This window comes from Rhincodon typus, unplaced genomic scaffold (assembly GCF_021869965.1).
Source record: "Rhincodon typus isolate 14 unplaced genomic scaffold, sRhiTyp1.1 hic_rhity00001555, whole genome shotgun sequence".
Taxonomy (NCBI): Eukaryota; Metazoa; Chordata; class Chondrichthyes; order Orectolobiformes; family Rhincodontidae; genus Rhincodon; species Rhincodon typus.
The window spans coordinates 679-22,469 of NW_025967193.1; the positions used below are offsets into that span (position 1 = coordinate 679).

At 38.0% G+C, this 21,791-nt stretch overlaps 1 protein-coding gene across 2 annotated transcripts; it reads left to right on the top strand.

Moving 5' to 3' along the window:
• The first annotated feature begins 377 nt into the window (after positions 1-377).
• LOC109923601 (suppressor of cytokine signaling 6) lies at positions 378-15,103 on the top strand. 2 transcript variants are annotated; one of them, XM_048592618.1, is made up of 2 exons: positions 378-472; positions 11,839-15,103. In XM_048592618.1, the coding sequence occupies exon 2, from the start codon at positions 11,959-11,961 to the stop codon at positions 13,567-13,569; it is 1,611 nt and encodes a 536-aa protein (XP_048448575.1). In that variant the 5' UTR covers positions 378-472; positions 11,839-11,958; the 3' UTR covers positions 13,570-15,103. The 2 variants fall into 2 exon arrangements, with proteins under 2 accessions (XP_048448575.1, XP_048448574.1); XM_048592617.1 differs by lacking the exon at positions 378-472 and adding an exon at positions 11,227-11,391.
• Positions 15,104-21,791: the final 6,688 nt, after the last annotated feature.

Sequence of the window (21,791 nt, forward strand, 5' to 3'; positions counted from 1 at the left end):
ACAGATCTGCTTTTCTTCTGTCCTTTGCCGTTGTGGGCCCTCTTTCATAGGCCACATCCCGGTCAAAATGTTCAACATCGATAAAATGAGTACTTTTAAATAGTGTGAAGGAGATATTGTTTGACTACAAATTACAGTATGTAACATTTAAACCTTCTAATATCACTGAGTTCTGGAAAATCTCATGACTGCATCATGAATCAGCTTATATGGGAACTGAAACGAATGACTCTCCGACCACAGTTAGGATGCATTTATTTTCCATCTGTGGTACATTGTGGAAACCTGACCCAAGTAGGCAAGTAAACCAGCAATATTAATGGTGGAGTTAAAACTGCAACATAACATTCCTGTTTATCTGGTTCTGGTGGAGTGAAAAAGCAGCAGAATTGGCAGCTCACTTCTGTTACAACAGGAGGCTGTCTTTCTTGTGCATATTCCAGTGTTCGGTAGGAAGGGTTGACAGAGAAAAGTAAGTTCCACCTACTTTTGGACCTTGATTCACCTATGAGTCTGTGGTCTATGTTGTTTTGAATTATTTTTTAATCTTTCATCTTCTGCAGTTGAGCAACAAGTTTGTACGAAGGATTAAATTGGTCATTTGTAGACATATTTACTAACTGAATACTTCCATTACTATTGAAAGTACTTTGTGAAAATAACAAAAATGATTTCATATGTTCTGTAATTTATGGTGTCAAATTTTGTTGTGATTTTTCTTGTATTTTTGAAGATTTTAATGTATGTGGACTAATGAATCTGAATCAGTGTTTATAAAAAAAGTTGTGACATTCAACTGCTCTTGAAGCATCAATGTTTGAATTGTTTTGAGCAAAATCAAAATATCACTTTTTGTAGAGGTATCTGTGCTGACAACACTAAAGTACAATGCTTAACAGATTTGAATCTAGATCGGCAAAAATTGGAAATGACTGGCATATTATATATATAGTTTGTGATATTGTGTGACAATGTGAAATGACATTAGATTGGTGTGTTTCTTCCTTGCAAGTTTAAATTAGATATAATGGACTTTAGCTGGCATGCACTGTAAGGATTTACAGTAATTCTATTTACATTGCTTACATAGATTAACAGAATACAAACTGAAAGGTTTATGGGGCACAAATGGCTTTCTCTGTCCCAAGTCTGTTTGTTGCAAGGAATCTATTATAACGCATCAAATGCTACCAACTGGCTACAGACATATAATGTATAACTGGGATTGAGGGGAAGTATTTTAGAACGGTGCACATAATTATTTATCCAGCTTCCTTCGAAAGAAGTTCGAGCGAGTCAAAAGCAGATGTTACACTGGTGTCAAAACAAAATATGACTATTTCTTAGGCCACTGGATTTCCTCTATAGTAGTTTTATCCAGTCAGTGATTAAGAAGCAATTTTGTTTCAGAAATAATTTCTAATTTTGCTCTTGAACACAACATAACCTCTGTATATGTTAATTCGGCTTTTATTTGGTGGGTATTTTGTTCAATTTTGGCAATATGGTTCTACACTGCAGTTTATCCATAGAAAACTAAACATTTTTTCTAAATTGTTGGCTTTGCTAGTACTTGTAAGAAAATTCTTGCTGTAAACATATCATCATTTTTTATGCCATATGCAATTAGATATTTTTAATCAACCTGTGCAGATGTGTTCTAACTCGGGGCCTATGGCTTAGAGGTAGAGACACTGTATAACGTGCCACAAGAGCTCTTGCCATATGCATTTAGTAATGCTTTGTAAATGTTGGGCATCTGGTGCTTCGGGCAGTGGGCAGATATGTCTAGTTGTTTGTTATTATTGTTCCAATACAATGTAGTTTTAAATGATGGAGCAATTCATTGGCTCCTTTCTTTGCCAGTGACCCCAACTTTCCCATCTATTCTGGGACCAGATGGGAATACCCTTCCCAACTTAGACGTTTCTCTTGAGTGTTATTGGGAGGATTAAGAGCTTCATGATTGGCAGAGTTCTGTACAGTAATTTCCAGTTTTTGCCTCTCTATACTCAGTCTGTTAAGCATGCTATTGTCCTTTTATAACGTCAGCACACATTCCTCGACACAAAATTCATGTTTTGATTACAAGTGTTTGTATTGTTTCAATTTTTAAACGAACCCCAGACACTCAAATGTCATAAGCAACTTAGGAAAGCTGACTCTAATTCTGATTTACAAAAGTAAGATGTAATTTTAAAGGTCACTCAAATTTGGAAGTGTTGCTTTAATAATCCTGTATTGTTTTGTATAAGAATGCTTAGTCAGTACCTGTTGTAATTCAGATTTGAACTTTCTGTGGTCCGGCACCATTACATTTCAGAACTAAATAGCCCCCTCATCATTTCCTGTGATACCACTGTAGCCAAAATGACTATCTCAGGCAGTAAAACACCAGCCAGATTTCCTTGATCTTTGATAATACGATTGCGTCATCCCCACGTGAGAGCCACCAGCCATATCAGGGACAAAACCGATTATATATTCTCCAAAGAATGACTCCATATCAGATGCCGAGATATTTATTCAACATCTATAAGGCTCATCACAGTTTAAGATTATGCAATAGGCAGCTACTCCCATCTACCATTTAATAAAGCTTTGACACGCCCATCCAGGGAAGTTGAGATGATGGCTAACATGTCACAGAACTCCATGTCCACCCTACCATGCACACTGGAGCTGCAGGATGTGCTAATCATAGGATGCACTGCAGAAATTCAAACTCGCACTTTGTAGACTGCATAGATCTCGGTCACCAGGAAATTGGGAAAATGTTGGGAATACCACCTTAAATCCCTTTCAGATTGTATTCTTGGGCACATACTAAAGCGTGAGACTTAACCTTAATTTACATAAACAAAGTATAAAACCAGAAATTTATTAACTGAGAAAACCAAAACAGTCACAGAAGATAATATCACATGATTCCTATCAACACAGGAAAAGATGGTCCTAATTTCTTAAGTGGGACTGTTGATGCTTCTGTTGTATAAACCATAAATGCAGATGCAGGTATTCAAAATATGCGGCAATTAGCTGAGTCAATAAGGAAAGGAAACAAGTCGTCAGAAACCTGAGTAGTTAAGCAATTGTGTCTCCTTTCCGAGTCAGATTGGAATGTGAAATCATCAGTGCAAGAACTAAGAGGGTTGCCTCTGATGGATATTGCATTTAATTGATAATTAATTGGAAGTATGGCTGATTTAGTGGTGGAGGATAAAGTTGAAAAGTTACATGGGTGATATGGTGATGGAAAATTTTTCAGTTATGTGTGAAGTGAGAGAAAAAAATTGGGAGGGAAGTCTAAGCTAGATTGGAGTAGCTGTATTTAATGTCAAATCCAAGTATAGAAAGCGAAATTAGGATGTTTAAATTATAAAGCCTGCCAGCTAGGAAACCCAACATCATTGCACTCACTTCCAACCTCCAGCTAGCATATAGAAAACCTCCATAGAGAAACTGCACAACTGCTCCCTGACCGCGTGAAAGACTATTGCTCCGAACACTTGTTCTGAGACTGAAAGAATTTCCACTGCTTTACAGTTGGTCTCCAATATTTTGGAAGTTGTTCTGCCTATTGTGCATTTGGCTTACCTTAATCTGGACATCACTGCTGTCAGCTTTCACTGTAGGATGGATCTTTGAGCAACAGGAATAGCATCACCAGCAGCAGTTGTCTTCAGTTCATGCCGTTCCAGGATAAAAGGAGGTGGACAGAGAGTTGCAGTTTAAAGCAGACGATACCCCCATTATGGGGTACACAGACAGAGGATCCGCTGTAGGTTCAACCTTTCACAGCAGATCCTTGCTGACACCTTGCAGCCTGAGGGCCAGGTGAGCATGCATTGCCTGTGTCCATCATGGACTGCAGTTTTGAATGCTTTCGTCTCTGGCTTCTTGCAGTAATCTACTTTGCAATAATGCATCTCCCAGGTTACTAACGTCCTCTTTGTCAGGGTAGCCACTTGTGTTGACTTCTGTACTTCCTGAGGTGAGTCAGACATAGAGCTATCACATCTACGTCAGTTGCTGAATTTCCACATGGATCGGGGAGGTGATGGCCTAGTGGTATTATCATTGGACTGTTAATCCAGAGATCCAAGTAATGTTCTGGGGGACTGGGTTCAAATCCTGCCATGGCAGATAATGGAATTTGAATTCAATAAAAATCTGAATTAAGAGTCGAATGATGACCATGAATCCATTTCCAATTGTTTGGAAGAAACCCATCTGGTTCAAGAATGTCCTTTAAAAGAAGGAAACTGCCACCTTTACCTCATCTGACTTACATGTGACTCCAAGCCCATAGCAATGTGGTTGACTCTTAACTGCCCCCTGGGCAATAAGTGCTGGCCGAGCCAGTGGCGCCCTCATCCCATGAATGGATTTCCATGGCAGGCAAGGTGCCCTGAGCTGGGAAAGCAGTCTACATCAATTGGAAGTGATCCCATTAATGTTCATTTGGTATGTGACCACAAGAAGATTATCACGCTTGTTTGTTGCTATGATAGAGGTAAATATGGACTATGATATCATGGGATCTTTCACTTTCATCTGATGGAGCAGCTCAACATTTCATCAGTGAATCAGCACCAAAGTTGCTGCAACAAACCCTCAGTATTGCATTGGATCTTCCGTCTCGAGTTTGTGCAGAAGTAACTTAAGCAACACGAGTCGATAAGTGTGTTGCTAGAAAAGCACAGCAGGTCAGACAACATCAGAGGAGCAGGAAAGTCACCATTTCAGGCTGAAACCCTTCGTCAGATATAAACTCCTATAAACTCTGGCTTCCAGCATCTGCAGTCCTTTTTGTCTCTAAGCTACATTTGAATTTGCTGTCTTCTGACTTGGGTGGAAGTGTTACTGAATGAACTGTGGCTGACACAAATACAGTTCATTCTTTTTTGTTGCAAAGCTTTGCTGTCTGATCTGTTTCAAACAGAAACTTTTCTGGGTGTCACTTCCATTTATCAATTCACTTTCACACGCTGACACAACAGTTCAAGTAAAGCATCAGGATGAAGGTTTGTGGAAGAGCCACTTGACCATCGTGAATCCTATTGGTACCGTACAGCGTACCAGTTCATTTCTATAAGAAAATTCAAGTATATTCAAAAGAACATGGCAGTATGTATAATTGGTAAATAAAGTCCGTTTAAGAAAATCATTTTCGATCAAGGCAAAATGGGTAAAATAGCTCGATGAATACTAATGCAAGAGTTGCAAGTTAAACATTTGTGTAGTTTTGTTTTAAGTGATAAAATGCACAATTTTCTAAAGGTATATGCAACAAGGAGCAAATAAGCTGTTGATTTAATTTCAAACTTGGAAACTAGAATGGGTGAAGATAGATGTTATTGATCTTTCACAACTTAACAGTGAAAATGGAGCTTTCTAAGAATGAACAATACTTTAACAAATGTTTCTGCGCATTTGCACACTAAAATAGAATTGCTCGATCTATAGTTAATGTGCTTGGAAAAAAAAACCCTCGCACCACCAGTAAAGTTATGATAAATCATGGTTGGTAGGAGAACAAATAAGTAACGGAATACATTCACAGTAATTTCCTGTTTTTGACAGATGCTCTAAGTTCTGAGGGAGGATATAGTTCTGAGGTCTTTCCTGGCATGTGGGTTGTGGCATCCTTCTGCTTCATAAGCTGAGGCATTCCGAGTAACAAAGATACTTCTGTGAATATTTTTCATCATGTTGACATACATTTGTTTGTCTGAGGAACGGAAAAATGTTTTATAATTTGAGTATACAGGTCACATTTTAACTGCAGATCTGATGAGAATTCATATTTTTGTGCTAATTTTAGCAGGTACTGGTCAAGGCTGTTGTATTGGGCAGGTGAGGGAGGGGTTTGCAAAGTTCAAACGTGTGTTGGATGATGCTATTTGAATTCAGCTACAAGATGAAGTGAGGCCCCTCCTTTTCTTTGGCAGGTGTGTATCTTAATTCTGCCAGAAACTGGTTTATTGTTATCTGGACTCTTTTCTCATGAGAGTCTTAGGACAGAGAGGTTATGGATTTTAGATTGAACTCATAAACTTTATCATATCAAATTCAAACTTAGCTAATGCCAGAAACATTGTATTACAATTTATTTCCTGGGTTTCATATTTTTTTTGGGTGATGTTTGGGGAATAATACAAAGTTAAAGCCATGAAGGAGATCTGCATTTTTTTTGTAAACAAAATACTCATTCCTTACGTTTTAAAGAAGGTAGCACTTTGTTCATCTTTGGAAAGGCATCACTACTAATAGTATTCTCAAGAAAGACTAAAATCATCAGCAACAGTATTCTCCCCAATACATTACACACATTATGAAATCTCCACACATTTGCTACCACAACTAAATCTGCCACACCAACACCTGGATTATATAAGCAGGGGAAATGCTGGGTATTCTGCAGTTAGTAATTGATCTTATGCCTCCACAATCTCTGCTCCAACTACACGACAAAAACTAGGGGTGTGCTAGAAAATTGACTGGCAGCTCAGAACTATTCAATAGTGCTAGAAGGTGACAGGTGCCAGCATAATGTGGCGAAATGTGACATTTTCCACTTTGGTAGGAAAACATTGGAAAACAGATTTTAAAAAACTATAAATGTAAATATGCCTAGTGATTCGAGCTACTTTGTGTAAAAATTACAACATTAACATGCAGGTACAACAAGCAATTAGGAAAACAGATGATACATAAACCTTTTATCGCAAAGTGGTTGGAGAATTCAAGAGATTTTGCTGAAATTAAATAGGATTTTGCTAATATGGAATTTTTGTGTAGTCTGCTCGTAGGCCCCTGGTTTGAGCATTGATGTTGAAGTGAGCTCAGCAGGTTGCTGATATTCTTCTGATAACTGGTACCTATTGGGGCTACAGGTTACCAGTGATGAAGAGGTTAAGGGATTTAATGATGGGTGTGAGGGTGCTAATCAAATAATTGCTCTGTCATAAGGGCATAAAACATCAGCCAGTCCCAGTTTTGATTTCGTAAAATCTACTTATTTAATTTAAAAACAGTTTCTCTGGTCTGTTACTTTTGAGGAGAGGGACAGAGGAAAAAAAATGTTGTTCTGATTGTTTAACTTACCTAATTGTTCATCCACTTGCTACCCACACATTGTGCATTCTGCTTTAGGGAGTAATTTGGAATTATCCAATTTGTATTTCAGAACTGTTTAGATAGAAAGTGGATAAACTACTTTCTTTATTTGTGCCATTCTCCATTGTTATGTATTACTGTGTATACTTGTATAAATATCAACTTTGGAGATTAACCTTTTATGTCAGAAGTCACTTTTACACAGGTCATGTCTTCCAGATGTGCTTGATTTGGGCCCCAAGCGAAAATTAAAAATACTGCTTCAATAAATTAAAAGATACTACATGAGAATTCATATTAGTCATATATTTATTTTATAACATTACAAACTATACTTTTTCCTTGTTCATTATCAGTAAATACACAAATAAGAATTAGATAATTATTTTCTTATTTCTAAATTCGTAATTAAATTGAGCTATTGACATCTCTAAGATTATTCTTTGGTTGTGAAATCCTAGGGCTTTGATTCATTTAAAAAAAAATTAGTACAAGTTTTCGTATGAGGTACATGAAAAATTACAAGGTGTTAACTTTTACATGAGATCAATTTTTTTACCAGTATATTTGGTAACTCCTGCTGGTCTGCCATTCCAAGTCTATATTTGTTGATTCCTCATCTAGGTGATACCTGTGATCTGTCCCTCAATTTGGTCTCCACCTGTATTTTCCAGCAAAGATCTTTTGATAGTCATGAGGAGCATAAACTTGATTTCTTGTCGCTCTTCGTTAGCCCATGATTTATGAAGCCACAGCTCTGTATCAATCCCCACCTTCACTGAGACTTGCTCAATGGTAACTGGGTATCCAAATATGGATGAGATAGAGCCATACAGTAGTACAGCATGGAAACCAACCCTTCGGTCCAACTCATCCATGTGGACTAGATATCCTAAATTAATCTGGCTGCATTTGCCAGCATTTGGCCCATATCCCTTCAAACCCATCCCATTCATGTACCTATCCAAATGCCTTTTAAATGTTATAATACAGCCTCCACCACCACCTCTGGCAGCTCATTCCACACATACAGCACCTTCTGCATGAAAAAGTTACCTCTTAGGTCCCTCTGAAATCTTTCCCCTCTCACCTTAAACTAAGCCCTCGAGTTTTGGACTCCCTTACCCACGGGAAAAAAGACCTTGTCTATTTACTCTTTCTATACCCCTCATGATTTTATAACTCTCTTTAAGGTCACCCCTCAACCTCCGACCCTCCAGGAAAATAGCCCCAGCCTATTCAGCCTCTCCCTAGAGCTCAAATTCTCCAACCCTGGCAACATCCTTGTAAATCTTTTCTGCAATGATACCTTAATGGCTGTGTTTGTGTCCAAAGCTTCCCACGAGTTGGAGCCAACCATGCACAATAGCTCCATGTTCACTCACTCTTCTATCAAGCATTGTTTTCAGTGTTAAAAGTGCAATCTCAAATTTTTGCTTTTTGTGCAAGGAAACTGTGAAATTCCTAATTTCCATTGTAAAAGCAGGAAAAAGAGCGTACAAAGCAAGGAACAATGATCTTGTCAGTGATTATTTGTGAATAAAGTTTTTGCTTTTTGTGCAAGGGCAATGTTTTCTAGTTTTTTTTTAATGGCTGCATCATCTGTGTTTTTCTGACAGTTAACCTGTGGATAGATGGTGTTTTCTTACTAAGTGTAATTAATGAATTGAATCTCCTGAGTTGAAAGCTATCATTGGCAGAAAACAGGAGCTGGCTTGATGTCACAAGGGTAACTGCACATATGTAAAGGAATCACACTACCTTATTTTCTCTGGAAATAAGGCTCTGTATCTTTATTTAGTTTGCAACAGACAATTTCACTCTGATGCTTTAGATCCCTGGCGTACAGGGACACTTGTTGGATTCTGTAATAGTTTCTTTGACCCGTACACTTCTAGGCAGAGGAGACATCCTGCAGGCACTGGTTCTATCCAGTACTTGTTATCATTATACTGGAAGCCTAGGAGAAAGACTGAAGGTAGGGTAGACTTGATCCTTAAGGCTTTCTGAGGCGGTAAGATGAAGACTAGCAGTAATAGGGAACACTGTAATTGGTGGGGGAGTGATTGGTAGCATTGTCTTTAGCCAAGGATTAGAATCATGAAGGGTTTGATAAAGATGGCAGAAATATTAAATAATTATTTTGTTACATTGGTATTTACCAGAGAGCTTGAACAGGTATATATGAAATTGGATGACAGTATGAGCAATGAGGTAAATGCATATAGAATTTTTTTTAAAAGTATGTACTGAATCAACAAAAGAATATCAAAGAGAGTGAAACTTTAGTCCAGGTGGATTTTTCAAAGCCCGTGTCTTGTTTTCTTGGATTTCAGCTAACCTATATTGTACAATTAACACTCACACTGGACCTATCTCCCTTCTGTTAACCATTGCCACTCCCTTATTCATTTTTTCTGCCCCCCCACCCCCTCCCATGATGTCAAATCTTCCTCAATCTCTAACCTTCTTTTGACTCACCCTTCTGTGCTACACGCTCTTCCCTCAGCCTTTTCTGAACGAAAACGCTTTTGGAAAAGAGTAAGATCTGATTTAAAACATTAACTCTCTCTCCACAGATGCTGCCAGACTTGCTGAGTTTTTTAACCCTTTTTTTTATTAGCAAGTTATCATTTTCACTTGATTTCTGCATTGAAAGGCTTGATTAAACTGTAGATGTAGGATAAGAATTAATTACTGGGAATAGCGAGTGATTACAGATTTCTGTGAGGCTGTTTTTCAGACAACAGTCAGTTTTAGTGTTTACTGATTCAGGCCAAGTTGCAATGAGTATTTCTTTTTAAACAAATCTTGCAGAAACTGGGAGATGGAAAGCTCACATGACTAAACCTCATGCTATGCCCTGCCAGTAACCACAAATATAGGAGTATACTGAAATGTATTAGATTTCTTTTTTATGAACACCATTCCCCAAAGAACAAGCTAGTGAATGTTTGGCTTTGGTTCATTTTATGTAATATTTATAAGTATATAAAATGAAGCTATTTTAAGGATCTGGGGGGAAAAATCTGTCTAGTTATTACTTCTAAACCTTGAAGAATTGCATTTTAGAGTCAGTTGAATGTTGGGTTTGTCCCAATCTAAGATCATAGTTGGGAGTCAGCTGAATTAAGTGAGACTGAACCTGTGGCCGAGGCCCTGAAGGATGACGATTCACATAGAATATTGATACCAAACATACCAGGATAGATTAGGCAGTTCTACCCAACCTGTCTGCACTGAGCCAAGATAATGGGGTAACAAGGTGTAGAGCTGAATGAACACAGCAGGCCAAGCAGCATCAGAGGAGCAGGAAAGCTGACGTTTCGGGCCTAGACCCTTCTTCAGAAAATGGGGTTTGGTTTCTGTGTGAGCGAGACTTTGTTTTCTTGTTGCCTACTGAAACTAATCTGTATCCTCATATTTCTTGACTCATCTGCAAAAAAAGGGATTCCTCTGCAGATTTAATTTTCTGTCACCCCTAAAACTATATTTTGTTAGAACTGAGGAACAGTTTGTGGTGTTTGGAATGTTAATTTAAGCATGACCTAAGGACATTTAGTAGTATTGGCGAACCACTGTGGTCCAGTGGTAGCAAAATATCCAAAATTTCATTGAGTTCTTGCAGTTTCTCAGTGCAACAAAAAATGTACTTCTACGATCAAGGTCAAAGCAGTATGTTTCCTAGCACGTAGCAGCTCTAGTTAATGCAGCACTTCCCACTCAGTTGTCTGAAAAATGGCTGGCAGGCAGCTGTCAGATTCACTTTGAAGCCTCTGTAAGCAGAACTTGGATAACTGAAAGTGGATAGCTAAGAAAAACCCTACTCTTCAAAAGCTTTGTAAAAATCAAAATATGTATTATTGTGGAACTTAAAAACCCAGCTCTGTGTTTTTCATCTTAATAGACTATCTTTTGAACCCTTTATTTCCCATTGTTGAATGAGCTTGGTAAGGATTGAGAAGGTTAATCAGCTTTAATAAAGACACTTTCTTAATGAAGCCATAGTTTGGTTTCTTTACATGACTACTATGCTTAATCTGGCAAATAACATTTTTTTCTGGATTTACAAATTTTCTTGTCTCTATCTGCATCGAACGCAGTGTGAAGTGATCAGTAAACGTTTTTCGAAAAATCTCTTCAGGCTGGTTGAGCTTTATCATACTGGGAAACTATTAACTTCCTCTTGGCTGATTTCTCTTGTGGCATCTGTTATCTGACTGCTGAAGACTCAGCATGGAAGAAATTACGGACACACTCATCTTTCTGGTAGTAAATATGCTCATGCTTTATTTGGCTGTGTTTTATAGCTGTTAATGAAGTTACTCTATAAGAGTATGAAATTATGAATAACACTTTTGGGTTGAAGGAGAAAGAGCTTACTTTCTTATTAAAATTACCTGTGATCCAAATCAGTTTTAACAGTCATTCAGAGCTGACAAGCCATGATTAAAAATCGCATTAGCTCCTGGCCAAGCTTTTCCAATACCATGGAATTGAAGCCATTGTTAGCCCACGTTTCGTGAATTTTTTTCCTTTTGTATATTCTAAGTGGTTTACGCCATTCAAAGAGATATAAGTTAGCTTTGCACACGCTTACATTTTAGCATTAGAAATTCACTTTTAACATTCTGGATTGTACATAGTTTGCTCTTTGTGTCTCAAAGTATATGTATTTAAACATTGAAAAGTTTAACCCTTTTTCTGCCTTTGCAGGAGATGGACGTCCTGGTGTTTAGCTGTGTTCTGGACAAAGAAAAGCACGTTAATTAGATTGGTGCAAAGAGCATCATTGGAGTGATTGCTGTGCGAAAAGACTTGTACATCTTTTTCAGGATGAAGAAAATCAGCCTCAAAACAATCAGAAAATCTTTTAACTTAAACAAAGGCAAAGATGAAAATGAATTTGTGGTCGTACAGCACCCGTCACTTGTGAACGATTTTGGGAAGGAAGATTCTGTCTTTAGTTGTTATGGGAAAGATTTGGCTGTTAATGATCTGAATAAAGCAGACGAAGATGATAAAGGACCTAAAAATAAAGCAAAAGGTGAAGGTTTGATGGGCACACTGAAAAGGAGGCTTTCTGCAAAGCAGAAACAAAAAGGAAAGGGGAATTCACCTTCTCTTAACTTGGAAGATGATCGATTTTCCTCCTCTTCAACTCCAGCAAGCATTAATGATTTAAAAGCTCAAAGACCCTTAAGATCCACCTCACTTCGGGGCCATCATTATAGTCCTACACCTTGGCCTTTACGATCAGCCAGCTCTGAAGAGACCTGCATTAAGATGGAAGTTAAGGTCAAAGCATTAGTTCACAACAATAGCCCAAACCAGGCATTAAATGGTGTTCGTAAGGAATTCCATGATATGCAAACAGATCGTGTCTTTCAGGAGCAGAACAACACCATTGAAGAAATTGAGCCGCAAAATGACAATTCTAATTTGAATACTGATGAATCTTGTCATGTTCCTGTGGTTATTGGATTGATGCCTCAGAATTACATTCAGTACACAATGCCTTTAGAAGAGGGAATGTTCCCTATGGAAGGGTCCCGTACCTGTTGTCTTGACAATCCATTGCCAATGGAAGTTTCATCAGTGCCGTCCCATCTATGTAGCAGCCCGCTACAGACGGATGAAGGCCATATGGTCCCAGATTTAATGGTTGCTTCTGATATATTCTTGGACCCACCTGTAAATGGTCTTTTAATTGGTACAACTGGTGTCATCTTGCAGAATTCAAATTCTAATCATGTTGATCTTCCTCCACTATCTCCACTCCTACCTCCAATTCCAAATCAAATGCAATTGACATTTTCTGGGTTTGGTGGTACAGCAGCGCATGTAGCAGAAAGAGTTCGTCATCATTTGAATTTTGATCCAAATTCTGCTCCTGGAGTAGGGAGAGTTTACGACTCCGTACAAAATAATGGTCCAATGGTTGTCACCAGTCTCACCGAAGAGCTGAAAAAACTTGCAAAACAAGGATGGTACTGGGGTCCCATAACACGATGGGAGGCAGAAGAGAAGCTTGCCAATGTGCCTGATGGTTCTTTTCTCGTCCGTGATAGTTCTGATGACCGTTATCTTTTAAGCCTGAGTTTTCGTTCACAAGGCAAAACTCTTCACACTAGAATAGAACACTCAAATGGAAGGTTTAGCTTTTACGAACAACCAGATGTGGAGGGGCACACGTCTATTGTAGAGTTAATTGAGCATTCAATTAAGGACTCTGAAAATGGAGCATTTTGCTATTCTAGGTCTCGCCTACCTGGCTCCGCAACTTATCCTGTAAGACTAACAAACCCAGTCTCCCGGTTCATGCAAGTGCGCTCACTGCAGTATTTGTGTCGTTTTGTTATTCGTCAATACACTCGAATAGACTTAATTCAAAAACTGCCTCTGCCAAACAAAATGAAGGATTATTTGCAGGAGAAGCACTACTGAAAAGTTTTGAAGTCTTGCAGATTGATTGCACTTTTGGAACTGGAATGCATTGGAAATTTTTTAAAAATATAATTTATCAAAAACTAGATTAAAAATTTCTTGTTTATGTGCTCCTTCATTTTTGTAATCACAGGCCTTTGTTCTCGTTCTCTCATCTGTCCTCCCCTCTCCTCTCCTCCATGCGCCCAACACATGTTGAGCACGATCTATTTGCCAAATAAAGTCATCCCATTTTTCACGTTGAGCTGCAATACTATTTTCTCAATCATCTATGAAAGACTGCCACACTGAATCCGTATCTGGTTTTTACAAATTTTAGACTGTTAACTGCAGGTTTCCAAAACTGTCCTCCGAATCTACACTAAAGATCTAGTCCCTTGATAGTGACCATGTTGTATGCAGTATTTCTGTGCAGACTGGCTTTGTTCAGGAGCAAGTGACCTTCTAGCAGCAGTATGTACTAAATGAGATAACACCTGGGCAATTTGTCTTTAAAGCCAAGCCATGATTTGTTTCTAATTGAAAGAAAAAAACATTGGAGTAAAACAAGACGATGTTTTCAGTGCATTAGATGGTACACAGGGCAAGCTGTGTACAATTTGCTGTTTAATTGGCCGTGTGCTGGCATTATCAGCAGCTAGCAACCTGGAGTGTTATATCGTGTGTCACTTTTCCTCCATAAAAATTACTGTAATTATGACAGACGTCCTTAACAGACTTGTGCACGAGTCCAAAAATTCTGCTTTTTTTCAATTGGAATTGCTTTTCTTAACATTCTTCTTTTAAAGGGAGACCTTGCCATTTTGTTTTCTTATACTCCTTAGTTCAGAATTTTCACTTTGATTTGAAAGATAATTTCCAAATGCCTTTTTAATGTAGAGCACAACATAAATTTATTTTCACACATCTGGTTTGCACATAGGGTTCTTATTGCCAGTTTGTGCTTGTCTGCCCCCGGACCAATTTTGTAAAGGGCCAGCATGCCAGTATTTTTGAGTAATGGTTTGAAATCCAGTGGGAGACCACATTGAACACCATAAATATTGAAGAGTATTGTCCCTGGTTTTAAAGGGAACTAATGAGCTTTATTTGCCAATTTCGAATTTTTTTTTAAATGGTTGTAGGATATCAACGTTAATTTCTGAGGTAATATGAATGACTTTTTATGGATTTGTTTGTTTTCAATGGAGTAATATGAATTGTAATTTGGATATCATGGTTGAGGACTTTGAACAATTACTCAATGTCTGTGTATCCTTGTAACCACCAGGTAAAGATTGGTTAATCGCACCAGTGAGATAAATTGGATGTTTTTGTGATTTTTATCAGTTGGCATATTATTACTCTAGTTCACTTGTATTTCAATAGACCAACTGACTGAAATTTAGCAATAATTTCTTTTCCTCCTTCAGTTGAAGTATTTTGTGCACTTTTAGGTTGTGTTCAGTTTCACATTTTCCTGTATTGCCATATAGAAATCTTCTGTAAGTGTACAGGCAAAACTGTTCCTATAAAATCATTTGTAATATGCCAATTATTAGTGTGCGTTTTCATTCATAGCCTACACAACACATTGTTCTTGTTTGCTCGTGCACAATAAGAGTCACACAAATGTTAAACTTTGACTTTTTACCATATTTAGTCACCAGCAAGTTTGAAAGTACAAGATTGAAGCTGATAACTTTCAAACTAGTAATTTACAATCTTCTGTTTTTTTCTGGAGCTGTCTTCATTTGAACAAACTTTTATTTACACTATTTATTTTCTGGCTAATAGGTATTTTATACATATATGAAATCGTATTAACATGGTTCCTTTAGTTGAAAATAGAAAAGGATGTGTCTGCCATAAACTCCGCTACATGGTTTACAAGTGTTTAGTGCTCAATGACATATACAGTTTTAAATTAAGTATTAATAGTGTTAAAATGTTTTACATCTGAAGTTTGTATTTTTATTCAGTGTTGAGTTGGAAAACCTTGAAGTTAAACAACCTCCCGAGCTGTCTGATATCCTGGTACAGTGACAAATTTGATAGTAGACCTACTAGATTTGTTTGCAGAATGGTGAAAATGCAATGCTCATGGCACTATGTCCATGGGGGGAAAAGATATCATTATCCTGACTTGAGCTTCATAGTTGCGGTTTACTGTAATTTTAAAAAGAGATGTTCTTTGGTGGGTGCTACATTACAACAGCCAAAATGGTAGAAAGCCAGAGATTTGAGGAAGTACTGGAGAGGCCTATGGGGCATGGGGGGGGATATGGATGTGTCTTCCTCAAGCATGACTCCATATCTCAGAAGTATTCCTTTGTCAGTATGCTCCAAACCCTACTTGATGTGAAGTCTGTAATTAATGTACACTAAGTATTTGAAACCCTGCTACAAAGGAAAATAACTTTAACGGGTGGGGAAAGGACCTTTTATTAAACAAGGATTGTGTATTCCATTGTATTATGACATTTCAACCTATATCTTAATTATTTATATCATGTATAAATGATCCTTTGTATTCTGTTATAAAATGACCTATCAACATTGCCATTGCAAGCAAACAGCAATGATCCGTCGATTGCGGAAAATTTCCTATTGGTAACCATTACACAGTTTTTTTTTATTATTAGCCCACTTTTGATGCAGCACATTTCTTGCAAATGTTTTAATTGTATCTATTCTGATGATCTCAGTAAATAATGTACGCAGGAAGAGTGAATTCACAAACAATAGCTAACAACTGGTCGAACTTCACTTTCATGTTACTGTCTTGTTCTTTAACTTTGGGGAAATTACTGCCCTTTATCTCCAACCTTTAGACTTGGACTTGAGTGTATGTTTCCAGTCTTGTTTAGAACTTGGATTGTTGGAACTGTTTTAGTGCAGTTTCCAAGTCTCTGAAGGAATCACTTTGTTTTTTTAAAAAAAAGCCATGTCAACTGATATTTGTTGTAAATGTTTCACAAAAGTAAATGTTAAGATGTAAATATTTGTTTTACTTATCTCCCCCCACTGTATCTTCTGCATTAAAAAAAACAACCTTTTCCTAGCTACCATCAATTCTGAGGGAAAAGTCACTGGACCCGAAATGTATGTTAACTCTGATTTCTCTCCACGGATGCTCCCAGACCTGCGGAGCTTTTCCAGCAATTTCTGTTTTTGTTTGTGGATGTTAACATTCATTATGGCAGACTTCTTAGTTTGTAATTACCTTAAACATATATCTATATGTGGTTTTGGAAACACAAAGGTCTAGTGTCCTGTAGCTGAGGGTCCTGTGAAGTGTTACATTTTCCAGATGTTGAAAGATTCTATATCTGGAATAATCTCTATACTCTTGCTCTTGGGAACTGATTTAATTACCTAATTTACACAGTCTTTTAATTGTAGTGGAAATACATCTTCGTATTTTTAGTCACTTTTATAAGTGAATACTAATAATAAATACTATTACTAGGTGCTTACTAGAGGCAAAAACAGTGCACAATCAAGCTTGGGAGAGCTGAAAAAGATGAGGTTTCAGGTTTTTAAGGGGAGGAAGAAATAATAAGACATCATGGTTTAAGGTAATGCCAGAGATCATCAATGCAGATGTAGACTCTGCCACCCATGTTTTAATGACAGGGAGTGGAGTTGCAGATGAAGCCACACCTTGAGGGCTGAAAGATATGGGCTGGGATATGAGATTGGAGGAGCTTGTTGAGGCAAAAAGGCAGGTCCTTAATTTCAGCACATTGAGACATATGGTTGGTGTTGTGGTTAAGTCGTTGTAGAGTTACTCCTATTAAAATAAACAAAATATAACCTGGTTCTAAGAGACTTTTCTCTCATTTCACTGCAGGGCCTATTTTAAAATAGTTTTTGTGAAAATAGAGCCCACATCCTATCGGGTATGAAATGCATTTTTGGACATAGATGAACAACCCCAGTAATGTGGAGGAAACCTGAATGCACTGCGGTATGGACTTGGGTGTCTTTGCAATTGAATAATACTGCAAAACCCCTTTTCATAATAAAACCATTCAGTGCGTAGCAGCAATAACAATGATTTGCAAAGTTCTCTATCTGGTTCTGTAAATGGAAAAGAAAACTGAAAACTACTTAACATTTATCTTCAGTAGTAATTACATTCTTAATTGACAGAGTTTGGGGTTTTCAATGTTAAAAGTCACGTAAATTTAGCTGCTAAAACAGCAGCTACTCCTGTATGCAGCTAATTAAAATGCAAATTTGTATGGATTTGTCATTTTGGACCAGGGAGCATCGCTGTGCAGGACCCTGGGTCTGGGATCACATATGCCAGACCAGCTAAGGATGGCCAATTTCCTTCACTTCCATTAGTGAACCAGATGGGTTGTTATGACAATCAATCAATCAATCAATAGTTTCACGGTTACCATTGCTGAGATCACCTTTCATGTCCAGTTTTTACTTAAAAAAAAAAAAAATCAGTTAAAATTCCACCAGTTGTCTTGTTCAGATTTGAACCTGTAACCCCAGAGCAATTAGCCTGAACCTATGGATTACCAGTCTAATGTTAGTGTAGCCAGGCCACAGTCTACCCTTATGTTCTCTCTCTTCCCTCTCCTGTCTCATTAAAACCTGTATTCTTTAATCAGTCCCTTCCCCAGTTGGGACACCCTGTCCCAAAACTTTAGACCGTGCTGGAACATGTAAAACAGTCCCTATCACTCCCACTTGTCCCCTTCTCATGAAACTTGTTGTGACCATATTCATTTTTGGGTTTTCTTTCCTTTCTGCTTTTTGGTGGCCCTCATCCTTTTCTTTCCCCACATCTATTTGCCCTTGCCCTTGTCTCCTCTTCTATGCTGAAATATTCTAGCCCTTTTTCTTCACCACCAGATGCCTTCTTCCCTTCTCCCCTGTGTGAGTCAAGTTATCCGCAAACTCCAAATATTGCTTGACCTAAATATTACATTTGGTGTACAATCTGTCTACACACGGTGGGTGGATGTGTTTTCATGGGGTTTTTTTAAGCAAGCAGAACAAATTCATTGCAACCTTTTGTAATTGCTTCCCCCCCGCCTCTAAATTTCTATCCTAACTTCTTCCTTATCTCAAAAGAGAACAAACCAAATTATGAATATTTGTCTTGGTTACTGAGCCTACCTTTGTGCAGAGATTAGGAGTCTGGTTGATGAAAGGGAAAGAGCATGTCAGATGGCAATCCAAGTCATTTGCAAAGATAATAACTTTTTGATGCTCGTAATTGCCTCACTTGGTGTGCAAAGAAGTAGGAGGTAGAAAAGTTGAGAAAGCTGTGGAGATGGATGGGTAAATCAAGTGAAGCATTATCTGTCCTTTGATAGAAATTCAAACCTTTTACCTCATTCCTAAAGTTGTTAATCCAACTTCCCAAATCTGGCTGATTTCCCAGAAGCTTGCATTGCTGAGTCATTACGAAATGAGAACATGTGCACTGGCATCTGTCCAAATGAATACTTGTATCAGTTCTTCAGCCAAAACCTCCCCAATCGCTTGTTTTAAATATGCACATGTTGACTTGGAGTCCTGGTGAAGAACAACTTATTTCTTATAATTTCTCATTTATTCTAGTGCAAAAATTGAAGTATTAATCCGTTGGAACTTTTTGTATCTCCCATACTAAATACAAAGATAAAGCTGCTGTTCCATCTCTGTTATGGTCCAGAAATGTTCGTGAAGTATAGTGTATTGCTGAACTGAGTTTTTGCAGTTATCTGTATGTTGCTACAGACTTATGATTAAATCAGGTTTCTGGTTCCTAACTGTCTTTTCACATCCCTCTACCCTGTGCCATACTTTTTATTTTCGATTTAATTTGCTTCAATTTATCAAACAATCCAGCATTGATATTCTCTTCCATTTTTTTGTTGAAATTTACCCTCCGTGTCTCTTTAAATTTAAATTCAATTTCCTCATGAAATGTTCCTCTTAAGTGATTCTCTACATTCCCAGTACATTCAACAACGTTTCTTGTTCGTTGACTTTCCACAAAATTTGATCATTTGTTGCTCTTTTCTCCAGAAAATTGGTCTCCTTCCATAAGGTCCAAGTCTCATCATTTCAAAACAATACCTCAAAATAATTCAGTTTTTGAGTTGTTTATTCTGCTTTCTAGTAAGCGGCAATCTTCTCTTAATAAATATGACATTTTCCTAAGATGGTAGGAACTGGAGAATCTGAGATAACAAGGTGTAGAGCTGGATGAACACAGCAGGCCAAGCAGCATCAGAGGAGCAGGAAGGCTGACGTTTTGGGCCTAGACCCTTCTTCAGAAAATTTCCTAATGCTATTTTAATGCCCTTTTCCTAATGCTATTCTTGATCTTATTTCACTTTTTTTTATCTTTTTATCTGCGGCCATCATACTTCCCAAACACATGAATTTTTGTCTCTGTACTAGTCTCTGTTTCTCTCCCCATTCATAAAATATGAGTATTTCCTGAGGATTTTGAGATGGGCATCACTTGTAGGTCTTTACAAATGTAAAGTGGCTTGCAAATTTGAAAAGATAGGTAAAATTCAGAATGTTTTGGAAAAAAAAGTGTGGTATTAACATAGTTATTGACTTCACAAGAGAAATATTCAATCATGAGAAGTTTTGAAGTTGAACTGTGAGAAGGATGGTGATAAACTTTGAAAGATTATACACAGATTAGTGAATAGGGCAGACATGGGCTAGATGCAATTCAATAAAGAAAGACGTGAACAAATACATTTTGGTGAATGGGGCAGTTGTAAGATAAAGGATTCAAATCTAAAGAGAATGTAGGAGCAGAGAGACCTGTGGAGTTGAGTGGATGTTATATATACACTAATCATTGAAGATAGCAGTGCAGTCAATGAAACATAGGATTCTGGGCTTTACAGCATAGTGCGCAAAAATGAGGAAGTATAATAAATCTCTATAAGACACCAGTTTGGCCTCAATTCTTGTCTCCACCTTACTTTAGAAAGGACAGAATTTGGGTATTACTAGTCTTAAAGTAGATGATCAGCCATGATCTGAGGATCGAATAGCTTAGTGCTGCTCCTATTTCCTCTGCTCTGGTGTGACACGTGCTGTAGAGAAAGCTGCAGGGCAGGGTACCAAAAGTTATTAATCACCCCTGCAGTCTGCTTAATGATGTTTTGTTTGGCAGCATACTGTCACATGGTTCATGAGTTGCACACCGAATCCATGAGTCAAATCGTTTGCAGATAAGCCATAAGATCTTATTTGGGTTTTTCATTGTAACTCAAATAATGCACAACTGACTGATGAAAAATAAAGCTATTGTAACCTTACAGGATGTTCATTTGCTGCACACCTTTGCAAATGTGGCACCTGCAAAGCAATGTTATGCGTACACAGTCAATGGCACCCTGCACCATTGGGAATCTTGTGGTATTAGCAGAGACCTGTGTTCATTCTGTCTGCTTTTCTGACCAGAAAATAAAATCTCCCTTTTTCCCAGGCATACTGACTCAGTCACCTTCCTCATGCAGCACTGGGTGGCAAACAGAATGATGTCAGAGTTGGGCTTGCTCCAGCACAGATGGAGACTGACCTGTAAAGATTTCTGCCATGGCCAAAGTCACAGAAACTGGCAGTGCCATTCTTGCACTGCTGTTGAGTCTGTAGGCCTGTCAACAAAAAGTGAGAGACTTCGGTGAACACCACCTGGTAAAATGGAGATACCAAGCACTTCATTCCTCATTGAGGTTGTACTGAGGAGATTTGTTCCTTGTAGATCCTGTGTGTATGTGGCCTGCTGCTGAGATCAATTCCCTTCTGCCCACCCCAGGAGGATGATGGTAACTTCAAAACCAATGATGGTAACTTCAAACCCCATGATGGAGAGCAAGAGGTTAGAGAAGAGCCCTTTTAGTGAGAACAAAAATCTTCACCACTTGTTATCCTACTCCCATCAGTTTCACCTATTTCTAAGTGCAAACCTCCAAGTACTTCTAAATCAACAACAACTGGTAGAAATAAATCAGTAACTAACATGAACATTTTTCATAGTTCTTTTAAATATCTCTGGTAAGGGGCCTATGTTAAATGGTGTGAAGCTTAATGAGGATGTTGAAACATTTGAGGTTGAGAATTGCATTGCTAGAGTCAAATCAGAGTTACAGTGATTTGACTGCTCTGCATACTTCTGTTGTATGTTCCTAGAATCGATGCTAATAGCTTCACAGAAACAGGTCTGGCACAGCCTGTACTCCGTGTTAGTGAACGTA